General features: G+C 46.2%; 1 protein-coding gene and 1 pseudogene across 2 annotated transcripts in view; one reads left to right on the top strand and one right to left on the bottom strand.

Moving 5' to 3' along the window:
• Nucleotides 1-19,903, top strand: part of CEP85 (centrosomal protein 85) — a 54,217-nt gene that overhangs the window by 22,266 nt on the left and 12,048 nt on the right. Inside the window, exons 4-7 of one of the 2 annotated variants that reach the window (XM_062190684.1) lie at nt 14,794-15,488; nt 16,292-16,425; nt 16,826-16,946; nt 18,039-18,224. In XM_062190684.1, coding sequence (XP_062046668.1) covers nt 14,794-15,488; nt 16,292-16,425; nt 16,826-16,946; nt 18,039-18,224 — 1,136 coding nt within the window. The remainder of the gene's footprint in view (nt 1-14,793; nt 15,489-16,291; nt 16,426-16,825; nt 16,947-18,038; nt 18,225-19,903) is intronic. The other variant, XM_062190685.1, reaches the window with a different exon arrangement.
• On the bottom strand, nt 3,396-4,224 carry LOC133760631 (ADP-ribosylation factor 2-like; annotated as a pseudogene).

The raw sequence follows: 19,903 nt of genomic DNA on the forward strand, positions 1-19,903 counted from the left end.
AGAGAAAGGATTTCCTTCCGTTGGTTCACTCCCCCATCCCCCAATAGCTGCAACGGCTGGAGCTACGCCAGTCCAAAGCCAGGAGCCAAGAGTTTCTTCCCAATCTCCCACGCAGGTGCAGGGTCCTAAGCACTTGGGCCATCTACTGCTTTCCTGGGCCATAGCAGAGAGCTGGATTGGAAGAGGAGCATCTGGGACTAGAACCGGCACCCATATGGGATGCCGGCGCTGCAGGTGGAGAATTAAGCTAGTGCACCATGGCGCCGGCCCTTCTAATAGGATTCTCAATGCCTCAAATCTTTCCCTCTGGGGCCGGCGCTGTAGCATAGCAGGTAAAGCCACCGCCTTCAGTGCCGACATCCCCTATGGGTGCCGGCTCAAGTCCCAGGTGCTCCAGTTCCAATCCAGCTCTCTGCTATGGCCTGGGAATGCAGTAGAACATGGCCCAAGTCCTTGGGCCCCTGCACCTACATGGGAGACCAGGAAAAAGCACCTGGCTCCTGGTTCTGGATCGGTGCAGCTCCTGCTGTTTTGGCCAGTTGGGGAGTGAATCAGCAGATGGAAGACCTCTTTCTTTTCTCTGCCTTTTCTTCTCTCTGTAAGTAAATCTTTAAAAAAAAAAAAAAATCTTTCCCTCTACTGTCAGATAAATCTTGCTAAAAGTGTGGAGATCCTCAGTTCCCATTACTTGGAGGATGCTCAGTTCTATGATCTGGCTCCACCTAAAACCTACTCAGGCATGTTTCTTGATATCACCAGGTCTCTTTATTTTACTGTGCTATCAAAGTACAACCTACTTTTTGTTTGTTTTGTTTGGCTTTGTTTTAAATACCTGGGCACTCTCATTCCTTCTTTAATTTGGGCTCATTTTCTGCTTTTTCTTGATCCCTTCAGGCTATGTTGATCTTACTGTTCAAGATCTAACAAAGTGTCCCACAGGGCTGATCTTCCTCTTTGCAGTTTTGCATCCTTGTTATCTCTGCCACTTTCTTTTTCATTCCAAAGTAAGCTCTTTATTGTCTAACCAACCAACACATGTTTAATGGACCTCTCACTATACCTAGTACTATGTATTAAGCATCAATACAACAGTGTAAGATACATCCCTGCCCACTGGAGGCGTACAATCTAAATATTTCTCAGGGTTACACCTGTTTAAAAGTCAACTCGGCTTAATTGCAGGATTGCGATGGACATTGTTTAAAGTTAATATTTTAAAGAAAAACATTACACTCTACGTTTATCATTTTTTCTTGGTATTACCAACTTCATTGTTATCAGTCAACAGGGCTTAGTTTTATCAAAATTCACCCTACATTCCTGTCTTCATAATTTACATTTGAATTTTTTTAAAAGAAATTTTAGAAGGTTAAGTAGTGAGTGCCCAGATACAAATCTGGCCCACTGTTTTCTGCGCAGAAGGACAGGGGCTATTCTTATTAACATTAGAGGACAATATCAAGTTTGTTTCCCAACAGCTCATCTGGCTGAGTGCCCCCAGAAGAGGCAGGGAGTGCTGGGAAGAGCAGTGTATACAAGAGAGATTTTTTTTTTTTTTTTTTTTTTTGACAGGCAGAGTGGACAGTGAGAGAGACAGAGAAAAAGATCTTCCTTTTTCCATTGGTTCACCCCCTAAATGGCCGCTGTGGCCGGCACACTGTGCTGATCCGAAGCCAGGAGCCAGGTGCTTCTCCTGGTCTCCAGTGCGGGTGCAGGGCCCAAGCACTTGGGCCATCCTCCACTGCCTTCCCGGGCCATAGCAGAGAGCTGGCCTGGAAGAGGGGCAACCGGGATAGAATCCGGTGCCCCGACCGGGACTAGAACCCGGGTTGCTGGCGCCGCAGGTGGAGGATTAGCCTAGTGAGCCGCAGCGCCGGCCGAGGTTATTTTTTTAAAAGATTCATTTATTTACTTGAGAGGTAGAGTTACAGAGAGGGAGAGACAGAGAGAGAGGTCTTCCATTCGCTTGTTCATTCCTCAAATGCCTGCAATGGCTGGAGCTGGCCTGATCCAAAGCCAAGAGCGAGGAGCTTCTTCTGGGTCTCCGACGAAGGTGCAGGGGCCCAAGCACTTGGGACATCCTCCATTGCTTTCCCAGGCCGTTAGCAAGGAGCTGGATCAGAATTGGAGCATCCAGGACTCAAACTGGCACCCATATGGGATACTGGCAGCAGGTGGCTGCTTAATCTACTGTGGCATAGCACAGGCCTCTGGAGTTCTATTCTTATTTATTTATTTTCAATTTATCCTTTTAAGGAATACAAATTTCATAAGTACAACTTTAGGAGTACAGTTATTCTTCCTACTGTACCTGCCCACCCACCCACTCCCACCTCTCCTCCTCCTTCTCCTTCTCCTTCTCCCCTTGCCAGTTACATTCTCAATTAAGATTAATTTTCAGTTAACTTCGTACACAGAAGACCAGCTGTATACTGAGTAAAGATTTCAACAATTTGCACATGCACACACGCACACATAAACTCTTTGAGAACTAGTTTTACAGTTAACTTTCATAATACAACTCATTAAGGACAGAGGTCTGAGAGATTTTTCATAGCAAAATTTAGCACCAACTTGGGGGCAAAACTGGGAGTTTCAGGGAATTTCTTTCTTTCTTTTTTTTTTTTAGAAAAAGATTTATTTATTTGAAAGGCAGAGTTAGAGAAAGAGAGACAGAGAGAGAGAGAGAGATCTTCCATCTGCTGGTTCACTCTCCAAATGGCTGCAATGGCCAAGAGCTTCCTGTAGGTATCCCACGTGGGTGCAAGAACCCAAGGACTTGGACCATCTTCTACTGCTATCCTAGGTGCATTAGCAGGGAGCTGGATCAGATGTGAACCAGTGGGAACTCGAACCAACACTCATATGGGATGCTGGTGTTGCAAGCGGCATCTTTCCACAGCGCCAGCCCCAGTACTATTGGTTTTCTTAAAGCTTATATGGTTTGAGAAAGCTGCTCCCACTCCCAGCCACACAGCTTCCTGGAGCTCCTCACACACACACTCACTCCTCACACACTCACAATGTGTCTAATTTGCCATAATATGCAGGAAGTGGATTGCCTCCAATCACTTTTTTTTTTTTTTAAAAAGATTGATTTATTTGCAAGGACTACAGAGAGAAGGAGAGAGAGAGAGAGAGTTTTTCCATCCGCTGGTTCACTCCCTAGATGTCTGCAGTGGTCAGGGCTAGGCTAGGTCAGAACCAGGAGCTTCTTTCGGGTCTCCCACTTGGGTAGCAAGGGACCAAGACTTGGGATGTCCTCTGCTGCTTTTCACAAGCCACTAGCAGGGAGCTGGATCGGAAGTGGAACAGCCAGGAATTGAACCCACACCAGTATGGGATGCTTACATAACAGACAGCCACTTCACCTGCTATGCCAAAATGCTGGCCCCTCACTTCTGAGTTTTGAGCTGTTTAGAGAGCCAGTCCAGGCCTTTGTAAAGCCCATCATCACTGATGACACAGGTCGCTTGAATGTCCCAGTTTTTCTGACAGATTATTTGTTACCTCTGCTGTGGTCACAGCATTGGGAAGATCCTGTTTATTTACAAGCACCAGTACACTGCATCTCTGAGCTCATTTTCAGCTAACATTCTGGTTAGCCTTTCCTTCCCAGGTCTCATTGACCTGCTCTGATTGCTGTCAACCACAAAACTCAGACCTTGGGTATTCTGGTTTTTCCTGACCACCAGATCCCAGACTGTGAAGCTGATATTTTTATATTCTACTGTCTCCACATTGAAACCTATTATAGGGATGGAAGTAACCATCCCTTCAATTTACATAAGATGGTGGTCTTTCCAGCTGCATCCAAACCCACCATAAGAATCCACATCTCCCCTCTGCATACTTTTTTTTTAAAAGATTTATTTATGCATTTGAAAGGTAAGTTACAGGGAGGCAGAGGCAGGGGAGGGGGAGGTATTCCATCTGCTGGCCCACTCCCCAGATGGCCACAACGTCCGGAGCCACACCAGTCCAAAGCCAGGAGCCAAGAGCTTCTACCGGGTCTCTCAAGCGGGCACAGGGGCCCAAAGAATTGGGTCATCTTCCACTGCTTTCCCAGGCCATAGCAGAGAACTGGGTTGGAAGTGGAGCAGCTGGGACTTGACCCGGTGCCCACATGGGATGCTGGCCCTACAGGTGGCGGCTTTACTCGCTATGCCACAGCACCTGCCCCCCAAATAGACTTTTAAACAGCTTTTGAAAAACATTCCCCATTGTAACTGAGTTCCATAACCTGTAACACCTCTGAGCACCAGTACCCCAACTTGTTTTTGCACTTAAATCGAAGTGTCGAATACCAGGTAGTACTTTACAAGGTTAGCTTTTTTTGTTTTTAATTTGATTGACAGAGAACAGATGAAGAGATAGATACAGAGAGCGAGCGCTGGTTCACTCTCTAAGTGCTGGCAACAGTTGGGGTTCAGTTGAGGGCAAAGCCAGGAGCTAGAAACTGAATTATCACCACTGTCTCCTAGGGTTTGTATCACTAGGGGTCTAGAGGCAGCCATTGAACCCAGACACTCCTGTACAGCACACAGGCACCTTAACTGCTAGACCAAGTGCCCACACTGGTTGGTTGGTTTTCCATTTAGATGATGAATTCCTAGAGGGCAGAAGATCTAGGGATAATAACTGATTATTATTTATTATGTACTTTGTGATAGGTACTATGCTACATTTCTCTACATTTAATACTTTTATTTTTTGGACAGGCAGAGGTAGACAAGGAGAGAGAAAAAGGTCTTCCTTTTCCGTTGGTTCACCCCCCAAACGGCCGCCTCGGCCGGCGCACTGTACCGATCTGAAGCCAGGAGCCAGGTGCTTCCTCCTGGTCTCCTATGCGGGTGCAGGGCCCTAGCACTTGGGCCATCCTCCACTACACTCCCAGGCCACAGCAGAGAGCTAGACTGGAAGAGGAGCAGCCGGGACAGAATCCGGCACTCCAACTGGGTCTAGAACGCAGGGGGCCAGCGCTGCAGGCGGAGGATTAGCCAAGTGAGCCGCTGTGCTGGCCATCATTAATACTTCTAAGAATTCTGAAAGGAGGCTGGTGCTGTGGCTCAGTGGCTTAAGCCACCATCTGCAGTGCCAGCATCCCATATGGGCTTTGATTCGTCATGGCTACTCCACTTCCTGTCCAGCTCCCTGCTAATGCACCTGGGAAGGCAGCAGAAGATGCCCAAGTCTTTGAGCTCCCGCACCCACATGGGAGACCCGGATGCAGTCCCTGGCTCCTGTCTTTGGCCTGATCTCAGCCCTGGTGGTTGCAGCCAACTGGGGAGTGAACCAGCAGATTGAAGATTTCTGTCTCTCCTCTCTGTGTAACTCTTCCTTTTAAATATATATATATATATTTTCTTTTCTTTTTTTTTTTTTTTTTAAAGGAACTCGTGGCAGGCACCGCGGCTTGCTAGGCTAATCCTCCGCCTGTGGCGCCGGCACCCTGGGTTCTAGTCCCGGTTGGGGCACCGGTTCTGTCCCAGTTGCTCCTCTTCCAGTCCAGCTCTCTGCTGTGGCCTGGGAGGACAGTGGAGGATGGCCCAAGTGCTAGGGCCCTGCACCTGTGTGGGAGACCAGGAAGAAGCACCTGGCTCCTGGCTTTGGATCGGCGCAGCGTGCCGGCTATAGTGGCCATTTAGGGGGTGAACCAATAGAAGGAAGACCTTTCTCTCTGTCTCTCTCACTGTCTAACTCTGCCTGTCAAAAAAAAAAAAAAAAAAGGAACTCAAATATTTACATTTTACAGATTAAAAAACCCTGAATTTCCAAGTAACTGATTTGATTAAAGTCACAAAACTCATCATATTGATACTTTATTAGATGTTGTCATTTAAAAACACTTGTACTCCACAGTCAATAGAATGACTATAAACAAAAAGATAATATCAAGTGTTGGTGAGAATATAGAGAAACTGGAACCTTTATTCTGGAGAGGATGTATACTGTTGGAGTTGCTTTGAAAAACAGTTTGGCATTTCCTCAGAAGATTAAACAGAGTTGTCTTGTGGCCCAGTAATTGTGTTCCTAGTTATATACTCGAGAAATTAAAACATGCATTCACACAAAAACTTGTACACAAATGTTCATAGCAGCATTTTTCATAATAGCTCCAAAGCGGAAATAACCCAAATGTCCACACATGACCAACCGTTGAGTAAAGTGTACTGTATCCATACTGTATAATAGAATATTAGAAATAACAAGAAATGAAATACTGATGTATATTGCCAAATAGATGAGCCTTAAAAGTATTAAGCTAACTAAAAACAAAAATAAGACACAAAAGGCCACTTCATGATTCCGGTTCTGTGAAATGTCCAAAACAAGTGAATCTACAGAAAGAAGAGATTAGTGGTTTCCTAGGACTGGGAAAGTTGAGGAAAATGGAACATAGCTGTTAAAAGTGATTTCTTTTTTTAAAGGTTTATTTATTTGAAAGTCAGAGTTAGAGAGAGAGAGCTTCATCTGCTGGTTCACTTCCCAAATGGTCTCAACAGATAGAGCTGAGCCAGTCAGGAGCCAGGAGTGTCTTGCAGGTCTACCACATGGGTGCAGGGGCCCAAGGACTTGGGCCATCCCATCTTCCACTGGTTGCCCAGGCTATTAGCTGGGAGCTGGATCTGATGGAGCAGCCAGGACTCAAACTGGCGCCTCTTTGGAATGTTGATGGTTGGCTTTACCTGCTTTGCCACAGCGCCAGCCCCAAAAGTGGTTTCTTTTTGGAGTGATGAAAAATGGTGTAAGAATTGGTCATGGTAATTATATTAGCTTTTTTTTTTTTTTTTTAATAAAGATTTTATTTATTTACTTGACAGGTAGAGTTATAGACAGTGAGAGGGAGAGACAGAGAGAAAGGTCTTCCTTCCATTGGTTCACTCCTAAATGGCTGCAACGGTAGGAACTGCACGAATCTGAAGCCAGGAGCCAGGTGCTTCTTCCTGGTCTCCCATGCAGATGCAGGGGCCCAAAGACTTGGGCCATATTCTACTGCTTTCCCAGGCCATAGCAGAGAGCTGGATTGGAAGGAGGGGGTGGCCGGGACTTGAACCAGTGCCCATATGGGATGCTGGCTCCATAGGCAGAGGATTAACCTGCACCATGGAGCCGCCACCCCACTCCCCTTTTTTTTTTTTTTTTTTAAAGATTTATTTATTTGAAAGGCAGAGGCAGCCAGGACTTGAACCGGTGCCCATATGGGATGCTGGCACTGCAGGCTGTGGCCCCACTAGCTATGCCACAGCGCCAACCCACTTTTTGTTATTACAGCAAAAATAGCTGAGAAGAGCTACTTAGGAAGAAGGATTATTTTGGTACCCACATTGTTTGAGGCATCTGGTGAGGCCTGAGGATGGTGGAGGGATGATCCCATGGGTATTGAGTAGCAGAGACAGGGAGAAAACACCCTCCATGCCCATGTGTCCCTACATAAAGCCATCATGGCTTGGCACCCTAGTGACCTAATCCCACCACTTCCCAAAGCCCCCATTTGCAGACACCATAATTTGATTAAGCTTCCCTGCTTAATCCATGAGCTGTTTTTTTTGTTTGTTTGTTTTGTTTTGTTTTGTTTTGTTGTTTTGTTTTTAAGATTTATTTATTTGAAAGACAGAGCTACAGAGAGGGGTAGAGACAGAGGTCTACCATCCGCTGGTTCACTCCCCAGATAGCCACAATGGCTGGAGCTGCAAGGATCCGAAACCAGGAGCTTCTTCCGGGTATCCCACATGAGTGCAGGGGCCCAAGAATTTGGGCCTTCCTCTACTGCTATCCCAGGCCATAACAGAGAGCTGGATTGGAAGAAGAACAGCTGGGACTAGAACCAGCGCCCGTATGGGATGCCAGTGCTTCAGGCCAGGGCTTTAACCCACTGCGCCACAGTGCTGGCCCTTCTATGAACTGTTAACATAAGACTTTGGGGTTTAAATATCTGAATGAGTTGGCAAGCCAAGTCATGTTCAAACTGTAGCACTCATGATTACAAAACTCTGTAAATGTAATAAAAGTTACTGAATTGTGCTCTTGAAGTAGGTAAATTGTATAGTTTGTGAATTCTGTCTTAATAAAGTTATTTTTAAAAATAGAAATGTTTGGAAAAATAGGGATTAGGAGGAAATTAAAACCATCTACTAATACTAACTACTAGACACCTAGCACTAATTTTAACATTTTGATGCTATGCTCAGTAAATTTTACTTCTGAGTAAAATTGGATCATGGATTCTGAGGTAGAAAGGACTTTAAAAATCACTTAGTCCAGATCCTGTAGGTGTATAGAATGTACCAATGGCAGCCACCATGGATCTGGAGTTCAAGGTAGGTAATTCACAGTCAGCTGTTAGAGAAACAGAAAATAGCAGAAGAAAAAAAGAACTAGAACAACAACAAAAAATCCTACCTGGAGTGCAGGAGTGTAGGGAAGCAGAAGACAACATCTAGGATGATGAAAGGAAGGGCCCAGCCCCGGCGGAGCCTTATCTAAGGGCCGCTGTTCTCCTGACCTTCCCATTCCTGGCAGAGATGGCGAGATCTGTGGAGAGCAACACCTCCTCTCTGCCCTGATGGATATTTTTGTCTGCCTTGCCTAGCAACTCCAGATTTTTACCCTGGACCCCTTAGAGGATCCTACCCTGTGTTTTTGGTTTTTTATCCTAGCTCTGCCACCCTTGCCCAGGCTCCTCTTCTCTCTTGATGAATCCTGATTCCTAGGAGATAAAAGAGGGGGTCTGGGACAAATAGGGAAGCCCTTCCTGAGCCCACCACTAGACACGCTGGTCAGCCAATGAAAGGCATCTGTCCCATTCAGAAAGGGAAAAAAAAAAAAAAAAAAAAGTTGAGCTCCTTGTTGCTGATGAATAACAAAAATTCCCTGCGGGGTTAAGTAACTTGCCTGAGGACACACAGCTGGTCATGAGTCTATTCTCCTGACTGGTACTCTTTCCATCACCTGCTTAATGAAAAGTGTTAGTATTTTATTTTGACTTGTTACGGTTTTTGTCTACATGTACAGCCATAGAACATTTTCATTTTGACTAAATAGTACTTTTTTTTTTTTTTTGACAAGCAGAGTGGACAGTGAGAGAGAGAGAGACAGAGAGAAAGGTCTTCCTTTTTCTGTTGGTTCACCCCCCAATGGCTGCTGCAGCCAGTGCGCTGCTGCTGGCGCACCGCGCTGATCCGAAGCCAGGAGCCAGGCGCTTCTCCTGGTCTCCCATGCGGGTGCAGGGCCCAAGCACTTGGGCCATCCTCCACTGCCTTCCCTGGCCACAGCAGAGAGCTGGACTGGAAGAGGAGCAACCGGGACAGAATCGGTGCCCCAACCGGGACTAGAACCCAGTGTGCCAGCGCCACAAGGCGGAGGATTAGCCTATTGAGCCACGGCGCCGGCCAATATCTTTGCTTTCTAATACATTCTTTTAAAATGGTGGTAACCTTGACAGTGTGTTAAAGCCATTGGTTTAGAAGGTGTGTTTTTTTGTTTGTTTGTTTGTTTTTTATTTTTTTTATTATTTTTTATTATTATTTTTTTTATTTTTAATTTTTTTTTTTTTTTTTTGACAGGCAGAGTGGACAGTGAGAGAGAGAGACAGAGAGAAAGGTCTTCCTTTTGCCGTTGGTTCACCCTCCAATGGCCGCCGCGGTAGCGCGCTGCGGCCGGCGCACCGCGCTGTTCCGATGGCAGGAGCCTGGTGCTTCTCCTGGTCTCCCATGGGGTGCAGGACCCAAGGACTTGGGCCATCCTCCACTGCACTCCCTAGCCACAGCAGAGAGCTGGCCTGGAAGAGGGGCAACCGGGACAGGATCGGTGCCCCGACCGGGACTAGAACCCGGTGTGCCGGCGCCGCAAGGCGGAGGATTAGCCTGTTGAGCCACGGCGCCGGCCTGTTTTTTTTTTTTTTTTTAAAGGAACCAAGATGCCCTTTGCCTTTTCGCTTTTTCTGTTTTACTATATTCCATGATCTTTATCTTAACTTTTGCTAATTTTGTTTATGAATCTAGCTTGGATCCTTGGTGACAAGAACTTTTATGACTGGTATAAAATTGAATTCATTCTTGGATCTCTAAATTGCTTCTGATTCTACCCTTCATTTGGGTGTTTTAAGATTCTCATGGGACAGGGCAGAAGCAGGTACTCACTAGCTCAGAATGCTTTTATTTCTTTTCTAAAGACAAATAAAGGGGCCGGCACCATGGCTCACTTGGTTAATCCTCCGCCTGTGATGCAGGCATCCCATATGGGCTCCGGGTTCTAGTCCCGGTTGCTCCTCTTCCAGTCCAGCTCTCTGCTGTGGCCCGGGAAGGCAGTGGAGGATGGCCCAAGTGCTTGGGCCCTGCATCCGCATGGGAGACCAGGAAGAAGTACCTGGCTCCTGGCTTCAGATTGGCACAGCTCCTGCCATAGCGGCCATTTGGGGAGTGAACCAACGGAAGGAAGACCTTTCTCTCTCTGTCTAACTCTATATGTCAAAAAAAAAAAAAAAAAAAAGACAAATACAGGTTGAGCATCCCTAACCTGATAATCTGAAATCCAACCTGGTAATGTCTAGGCTAATATTCCAAAACCCATAAAACTACAAAATATGAAGCACTTTTGATCCCAAACATTTCTTATAAAAGATAGTCAACCTGGGGCTAGTGTTCTGGCAAGCAGGTAAAAGCTGCTGCTTGCGATGCTTGCATCCCGTATGGCACCAGTTTGTGTCCCACCTACTCCACTCTGGATACAGCTCATTGCTTATGACCTGGGAAAAGCAATGGAAGATGGCTCAAGTATTTGGGCCACTGCCACCCACATAGTAAACCAAGATAAAACTCTTGGCTTCGGCCTAATCCAGCCTTGGCTATTGCGGCCATCTAGGGAGTGAACCAACAGATCTCTCTCTCTTTCCCTCCCTCCCTCTCTCCCTCTCTCCCTCCCTCTCTCCCTCTCTCTTTCTGTAACTCTTTCAAATAAATACATAATCTTTTTATTAAGATTTATTTTTTATTTGAAAGGCAAAGCTATAGAGAGGCAGAGAGAGTGAGTTCTTCCATCCTTCGGTTCACTCCCCAAATGGGCACAATAGCCAGAGCTGAGCCGATCCGAAACCAGGAGCATCTTCCGAGTCTCCCATGCAGGTACCGGGGCCCAAGGACTTGGGCCATCTTCCGTTGCTTTTCCAGGCCACAGCAGCGAACTGGATCGGAAGTGGAGCAGCCAGGTCTCAAACCAGTGCCCATATGGGATGCTGGCACTGCAGGTGGCGGCTTTAACCACTACGCCACAGCGCCAGCCTCAATACATAATCTTTTAAATATTTATTTATTTTATTTAAAGATTTATTTATTTGAAAGGCAGAGTTACAGACAGAGGGAGAGAGAGGTCTTCTATCTGCTGGTTGACTCCCCAAATAGCCACAAAGGATGGAGCTGGGCAAGTCAGGATCCAGGCGCCTCTTCTGGATCTCCCACATGGATGTGGGGGCCCAAGCACTTGGGCCATCTTCCACTTCTCTCCCAGGGCATTAGCAGGGAGCTGTATCAGAAATGGAACAGCTAGGAGTTGAACCAGCACCTGTATGGGATGCTGGTGCCACAGGTGGAGGCTTAACCTACTACTCCACAGCACTGGCCCTAATAAATAAATAAATATTTATTATTAATTTATATATATATACACACATATATGTATATATATGCATATATATATATATTCAGCCTGTATCACTGGCTTATTTCAAAGTATTATACTTTATAAACCAATATGGGATGTAATCAAAAGTGATTAAAATTTAGCAATAGCTAAATCTACCCTTACCGTGAAAGGAGGGTTGCTAGAAAGAATAAATTGTTGGAGCTGGCACTATGGCATAGCCTGTAAAACTGCTGCCTGCAGTGCCAGCATCCTACACGGGTGCCGGTTTGAATCCCGGCTGCTCCACTTCCAGTCCAGCTCTCTGCTACGGCCTTGGAAAGCAATAGAAGATGGCCCAAGTCCTTGGGCCCCTGCACCCATGTTGGAGACCCAGAGGAAGCTCCTGGCTCCTGGCTTCAGATCGGCATAGCTCCAGCTGTTGAGGCCAATTGGGGAGTGAACCAGTGGATGGAAGACCTCCATCTCTCTCTCTCTCTCTCTTCCTCTCTCTCTCTCTCTCTGCCTCTCTTGCTCTCTGTGTAACTCTGACTTTCAAATAAATAAATAAATCTTTTTATTTTTTTTTATTATTATTTTTTATTTTTTTGACAGAGTGGACAGTGAGAGAGAGACAGAGAGAAAGGTCTTCCTTTTGCCGTTGGTTCACCCTCCAATGGCTGCCGCGGCCGGCGCGCCACAGCCGGTGCACCATACTGATCCGAAGGCGGGAGCCAGGTGCTTATCCTGGTCCCCATGGGGTGCAGGGCCCAAGGACTTGGGCCATCTTCCACTGCACTCCCAGGCCATAGCAGAGAGCTGGCCTGGAAGAGGGGCAACTGGGACAGAACCAGTGCCCCGACTGGGACTAGAACCTGGTGTGCCGGTGCCGCTAGGCAGAGGATTAGCCTGTTGAGCCATGGCGCTGGCCTAAATAAATCTTTAAAAAAAATTAAAAAAAAAAAAAAAAAAAGAATGAGTTGTTGGGACACAAGATCAGTAATGTTGAAGAGATTTAACACTATATTCTTAACAGACTAAAGAGTCTGATTTTGGGAACTGTAGAGTTCTCTAAATAAAAATCACATATCTTGGGGCCACTGCCTGTGGTGCCCATATGGGCGCCAGTTCCAGACCTGCTGTTCCACTTCTGATCCAGCTCTCTGCTATGGCCTGGGAAAGCAGTAGAAGATGGCCCAAGTCCTTAGGCCCCTGCACCTGCGTGGGAGATCTGGAAGAAGCTCCTGGCTCCTGGCTTCAGATCGGCACATCTCCGGCTGTTGCAGCCATCTTGGGAGTGAACCAGCGGATGGAAGACCTCTCTCTGTCTCTCTCTCTCTCTCTCTCTCTCTCTCCTCTGTGTGTGTGTGTGTGTGTGTAACTATGACTTTCAAGTAAAATCTTTAAAAATAAATTAATTAAAAATCACCTCTTATACTCTGACTTTGGAATATATTAGGAAACTGTAAGCTAGTGCCCCTTTTGAAGATTGAGTGTTGTTGTGTTTCAGAATGTTATAAAACATAAACTAGATCGAAGGTGCTACTCGCTGTTGTATGCCGCTGTTCATTAGAATCAGACATTGTAAACCAATTGAGAATACGAAAACTTCACTTTATTCTGTCATCTGTAGGTGGACCATGCACTCTGGAAAATTGGGAAAATGTGTTATCCTGCTTTAGTCTTACTTATTGCTTTGGTTTTGGAATTATTATTTTGAGGGCTATGTCCTCAAAACAGAAGTTGGTGAGTCTTGAGACATAGTACTGTGGCTGGAGAATGGCAGGAAATGTTGCTAACTTCATGACAACAGCCACTCCCTTGTGTGCCACATCCTTGCTGTCTTCTCTGCAGTCATACCATGGGAGGGGAGCAGGGACCCTGGGGAGAGCTGAGAACTCTGGTGTTGTCATGGAGGATTGTAAGCAGATTGCTTACTGTCTTGGAAGTCTCTATCACTCCAGTGTTGCTGGCTAGTCCTACAACTTACCTTGTGGGACGGTAAAGTTACCCTTGAAATTCCCTGGATTCTTGGTCCAAAGATGCAATGCACATAATTAGAAATTACTCAGTTTTAAACAGCTGCTTAGTGAGAAGATGGCAGTTCTTATACTCACATAATTCTGGGAAAGATTAAAGTCTCTGTCCTCATTAACTGAGTGGTCTCTGTTGGTTGATAGAAGAGAAACAGATTGGTAGTCCTTTTCCTCCATGGCAGATGGGTTTGCTTTGGGAGAAGTTACTGGATGTACTGAAAGAGAAGAAATTGGTATTCTTTGCCTGCTTATTCTGTTTTCTGCTTGTTGAAGGTGATAGGGATCTTGCTGTTTGTTTGCAGCCCGCTGCCCTTGCACATTAGTTCTGTGACCTCAGAGTATTGCCAGGAAGCTGGAGGTGGTAGAAATGTGAATCGTATTCAGTGGGTTTCATCAGAGTCATCTCCCAAGACCCAGCAGGAGCCAAAGGAAACATAAATCTAGTTGAAAGTTCAGGATTGCAGTTGGGTACAAACAAGGAGGCAAATGGAAGGTAAAATATAAAATAAGTGGATTTCAGTGTGTACCCGCTTGAGAGTGTTCCCTGTGCTGAGTGAAACCCGAGAGTTACTAAGAATAACTGCACATATCCACACAGTCAGGTCTGGGGTGTGGGAGAGGACAGAAGCCTGACTCAGATGCCTCCCTCTGCCCTGGGGACAAGCAGGACTGTCTAGTTTGCCTTATTCTTTGGATTGTTTAAATTCATTGCTCACCTTCATTGGAGAACTTTTGGAGGTCACAGAGGATTCTGGCAGCCCTTGGAAAGAATATAGATTGCATTATAGCATAGATTTGCTCAACTTCCAGAAAAATAGGACCTAAACCATTTCCTTTAAGTAAGTGATACATTTTTTTAAAAGTTCAGTTCTCAGCTTTGTTGTTGAGTAGCAAGATTTTTTTTATTCAAGTACAAGTTAAAATGGAAACCATTGTTGCCTTTTGTTGGTTTACCTTGTGATTAGCTTTTGAGAGCTTGGAACTGCCATCTCCCATTTAGGTTGCTGTGCCTTTCTGCCTGATTTTTCTGGTAATAGTGCCCTCTGCCTGGTCCCAGGACAGGTAGAGAACATGTAGCATAGCAAGCTGAAGAAAGCTTGCTCCTTCAATTGTGACTTATGGAAGACTATTCTCTCTGCAGATTTTTGCAGCTCAAGTGGCAGTTCTTCTTTCCAGCCCATCAAAAGCCATATAACCATCCCAACAGCCCATGTGATGCCTTCTACTTTGGGGAATTCTCCTGCCAAGCCAAATTCTACACCTGCTGGACCCTCTTCCTCCAAACTCCCTTTGTCTGGGTTGGCTGAAAGTGTGGGGATGACAAGAAATGGAGATCTCGGTGCGATGAAACGTTCTCCGGGCCTGTCCAGAGACCTTATGTATCTCTGTGGTGCTGCTGGAGACAACGGAGTTGAGCAGTCTTGGTTTCCAGCAGTGGGCCATGAAAGAGAGGAACAAGTGAGGAAGTTTGATATTCCTAACATGGAATCAACCCTCAATCAGTCGGCGGTGATGGAGACACTTTATTCAGATCCCCACTACCGAGTCCACTTCCACAATCCAAGAACTGACACGAATAAGGAGTTGTACAAAGTATTACCTGAGGCCAAGAAAGCACCCGGCAGTGGGGCAGTATTTGAGCGGAATGGTCCACACCCCAGCAATAGTGGGGTGCACCCTTTGGGACTCCAGCCTGCTCCTGGGCTCTCCAAGGCTCTGCCCTCTCAGGTTTGGCAACCGAGTTCTGACCCTTGGCATCCCAGGGAACAGTCTTGTGAACTCAGCACTTGTCGGCAGCAGCTGGAATTGATCCGTTTACAGATGGAGCAAATGCAGGTAAAGACCCTTCTTCCCTTGGATTTGGAGGTTCTCTGAGGTTTCTAGAACTGGATAGCCTTTGTCCTGTAAGTTTTAACTCCAAAGAAAACATTTGTTAAGGAAGAAAGATGATGTTTGTAGATGGAGCTAAAGGCTTTTGAGCTGTTGGGCATTAAATTTGTTGATGGTCTGATTAAACACCAGGTAAGTTCTCCGGAGTGGAGGATTATGAGGAAAAACCAAAAAGGAAGAACTCTAACACTGACAGCATGCTTCCCGCACACCAGCTGGTAGGCTGGGTTCTTTGACATACAGAATCTTAGTTAATTCTCATTGCATCCTGATGAGGTGAATGTGACAACATCCCAGGTTTTTATGATAAGTAATCCTGCAAGGGTCACAAAGGTGGTAGGTGGCTGAGCAAGAGTTAAAAACCTCTCTGAACCCTGTGTTCTTTCTATTATATTACTATTGCACTTTTTAAAAATCTTTGTGCTGCTAAAGAGTGGGAAGGTATGACATACTCCCCTTCCCCGATTGATGACGGCATCCTAACTCCTGGTTTGCCTCTGTTGCCAGATATAAAAGATAACTGACCTTTTCTTAGAAACTAGAGCCCTTCTGAGAGAGGCTGTTCATTGGCACAGATATTCCTGGCAGGTTCTTTGCAGTCATGCGTCAGAGCTAAAATTACTTCATAAACATTGGCCTTATCAGGTTGAGCCAAATTGGGGCTTAGCTATAGACCCAGCTGGGTAGTGCCCAGGTGTCTTCAGGTGCTTATGGTGAAAATCAAGCACTCTGGCTCGCTTGTCTTCCAGCTTCAGAATGGAGCCATCTGCCACCATCCTGCCACTTTTGCTCCTTTACTGCCCACCTTGGAGCCAGCACAGTGGATCAGCATCTTGAACAGTAATGAACACCTTCTGAAGGAGAAGGAGCTCCTCATTGACAAGTAAGACAACAGGGGGTGCTCAGGGCCAGCCTCTGCTGTCTTAGGTCCCACTGAGGGCACCCAGTGAAGTCTTCCCAGTGGGAAGTACACCCCTTCCAGTTTGGCCCCACATCTTATCTCAGAGTAGAGCTAGGCTGAGAAGCAGCACAGTCTTGTATTTGACTAACATAATAGACCAGTTGTGTGTATTGGGGGGGGGGGAGTTCTAGGGAATTCTTCAGAGCTGGTCTTTCCTCACTTCCTCTCAGTCATCTTTCTCCTTTGTGCAAATCAGTGATGCTCAAAATCCAAGGTCTTTGCTTACATAGTAAGGGTGGCCTTTTACCTAAGGAAAGTGGGAGTTCATCTTGTAATAGCGTTAGTATCAGAACTCCAGACCTGATTCTACTGGCTTTTGTAGGCAGAGGAAACATATTTCTCAGCTGGAGCAGAAAGTTCGAGAGAGTGAGCTACAAGTCCACAGTGCCCTTCTGGGCCGCCCTGCTGCTCCCTTTGGGGATGTCTGCTTGCTGAGACTACAGGTAAGCATTGGCAGCCCGAATGGCATTCTGCTTGTCGTAACTCAGTATGTTCCCTGCTTTTTGTACCATTAGGTATCCAGGAGATAGGAAAGGGATTAAGTGATGCAAGTGTCCTTCCCCTTGAAGAGTAAACATCTTGATTAGAAAGTACCCTTTGCCGTGCACTACTGAGGTCAGAAAAGGCTTGAGGGTAGAACCAAGTGAAAGTGCGGAAACCTTGGTGTCAGGACACACTTGGGAGAAAAGGAAGGCAGCATAAGTAGATAGATAGTAAGTTACTGGAGCTGGATTATGTTCTCAGAAGTCATTCTGCCAGCTCTAGCCAAATGGAGGGACATACAGCAGCGGTGGGGATTTAGAGCTATTCTCCTTTTTTAGTATTTTTCTATGTCCAGTGGCAGCTGGGGAAAAGCATGTATTTTCTCACTGAGGTCAGTACCTACAGGGTTGAGAACTTGAAAATAAGCCTGCTTTGTTGACCAAGCTCCTGCACTTTGGGCTTTTGAGTGATATGTTTCAGATAGATTATAGTACTGGTTTTGCCACCTAGTGGGCCAGATAGGCAGTAATCCATCCCATAAAATCATAATGTTAGAAGGGGAAGAACTCTTAGATGAAAATCTAGTTCAGTCCTCTATTTTACTGGTGAAAAAAATTGAAGTCTAGGGAGGAAGAACTTGCCTGAGATCACATAGACAATGAGTGGTGGGGAACTTGGCCTTGAGCCCAGTCTTATGGTCGATTGTAGCTCCTCAGGCATTGCATTAAAGCAGTGGCTCTCAGACATGAAAGTGCAGCCTGATCACCTTGAGAGCTTCATAAGATGCAAGATCATTTGGACCCATCCCAGAGTTTCTGATGAGCTGGACCTAGGAATTGGGCTCAAAAGTTTGCATTTCTAACAAATTCTAGCATCAGGTGATGCTGATACTAGTAGTCCTGGGAGCACACTTTGAGAAGCCTGCTTAGAGAAATTCTTGAAGACAAATTCTGATGACATTGGTACAGCAAACACACAGGTTACTGAGGACAAATAAAGTACATGGACTGCCAGGGTGGGGAACAGTTAAATACTGAGGATCTTTCTGGCAGGAGCTGCAGCGGGAGAATACTTTCTTACGTGCTCAGTTTGCACAAAAGACGGAGGCCTTGAGCAAAGAGAAGATCGAGCTTGAAAAAAAACTCTCTGCTTCGGAAGTTGAAGTCCAGCTTATCAGAGAGTCTCTCAAAGTGACGTTGCAGAAGCATTCAGAGGAGGGGAAGAAACAGGAAGAAAGGGTAAGCTGAGGAGCTGATGGCTCCCTAATTTAGAGTGGTTGGCAGTCAGCTCTCTAACAGCCAAGGCTGTTTCTGGCCCCCGTTTTTGGCGTCAGGAGAAGCCAGTCGGGTGAGACCGTAAATTGGCTTCTCACACAGCACCAGTCTGCTGGAGGTGGAACCCTCCTTTCTGCTTTGTCTCCACAGAACCACCACAGTCAGGGACAGTTGTGTGACTGTTCGCTGTCTCAGGCTGTGATGTGCTGCCAAGTGGAAAACCAGCCTGGGCAGTCACACCAGACAGCACTGTTGCAGGGTGTTTAGATATCTGTGGTGAATTTACATCATTCGGTCTGGTTTCTCCTCTACCTGAGAAGTAGAGAGAAATTCCACACATGCAGCTGGTTTGTGAGTTTATTTCTGCCAGCGCTTTTAGAATTGGTTTAGGATGCGACTGATCACTGGAGAAGCTGGTTTAAAATCTTTTAGCTCTGTTGGTACCTCCAGTTCACAAGTTGCTCTAAATCCAGAGTGCTTGGTTAGTAAAGTACATGGACTGCCAGAGGGATTGATTTAGTAAAATTTAATTGTAGACTACTTGTATCAAAATCAGAACAGTGCTTCTCAGACTTCAATGTGCTTAAGAATCGGGCGGCCAGCGCCATGACATAGCAGGTAAAGCTGCCACCTGCAGTGCCGGCATCCCGTGTGGGTGCCAGTTCAAATCCCGGCTGCTCCACTTCCCATCATCTCTCTGCTATGGCCTGGAAAAACAGTGAAGGATGGCCCAGTCCTTGGGCCCCTGAACCTGCATGAGACCCGGAGAAAGCTGCTGGCTTCGGATTGGCCCAGCTCTGGTGGTTGCGGCTGACAGGGGCGTGAACCAATGGATGGAAGACCTCTTTCTCTCTCTGCCTCTGCCTCTGTCTCTGTAATTCTACCTTTCAAATAAATAAATAAATCTTTTAAAAAAAGAAGAAGAAGAAAGAAAGAAAAGAAAAACAACAACTCTTAAAAAATTTAGTTGGGGGCCAGCGCCGTGGCTTAACAGGCTAATCCTCCGCCTTGCAGCGCTGGCACACCAGGTTCTAGTCCCGGTCAGGGCGCCGGATTCTATCCCGGTTGCCCCTCTTCCAGGCCAGCTCTCTGCTATGGCCCGGGAAGGCAGTGGAGGATGGCCCAAGTCCTTGGGCCCTGCACCCGCATGGGAGACCAGGAGAAGCACCTGGCTCCTGGCTTTGGATCAGCACAATGCGCCAGCCGCAGCGGCCATTGGAGGGTGAACCAACGGCAAAGGAAGACCTTTCTCTCTGTTTCTCTCTCTCACTATCCACTCTGTCTGTCAAAAAAACAAAAAAAAAATTAGTTGGGGATCTTGCTAAAAATGCAGATCCTGGGTGGGTATTTGGCCTAGTGGTTAAACTGCTGATTAGAACACTTGTATCTGTATCAGAGTACCTTTTTTTGATTCTTGGCTCCAACTCTGGGTTCCAGCTTCCTGCTAAGGCAGACTTTGGGAGGCAGCAGTGATGTTGCTCAAGTAATTGAGTTCCTGCCACACCCATGTGGGACACTTGCAGTAGCATTCCCAGCTCCTGGCCCCAGCCATGTGGGCATTTATGGAGTGAGTTAGTGGATTGAAGTATACTCTGTCTTTCTGCCTCTCTCTGCCTCTCAAATAAATAAAAACTAATAAAAAT

This window comes from Lepus europaeus, chromosome 5 (assembly GCF_033115175.1).
Source record: "Lepus europaeus isolate LE1 chromosome 5, mLepTim1.pri, whole genome shotgun sequence".
Classification (NCBI taxonomy): Eukaryota; Metazoa; Chordata; class Mammalia; order Lagomorpha; family Leporidae; genus Lepus; species Lepus europaeus.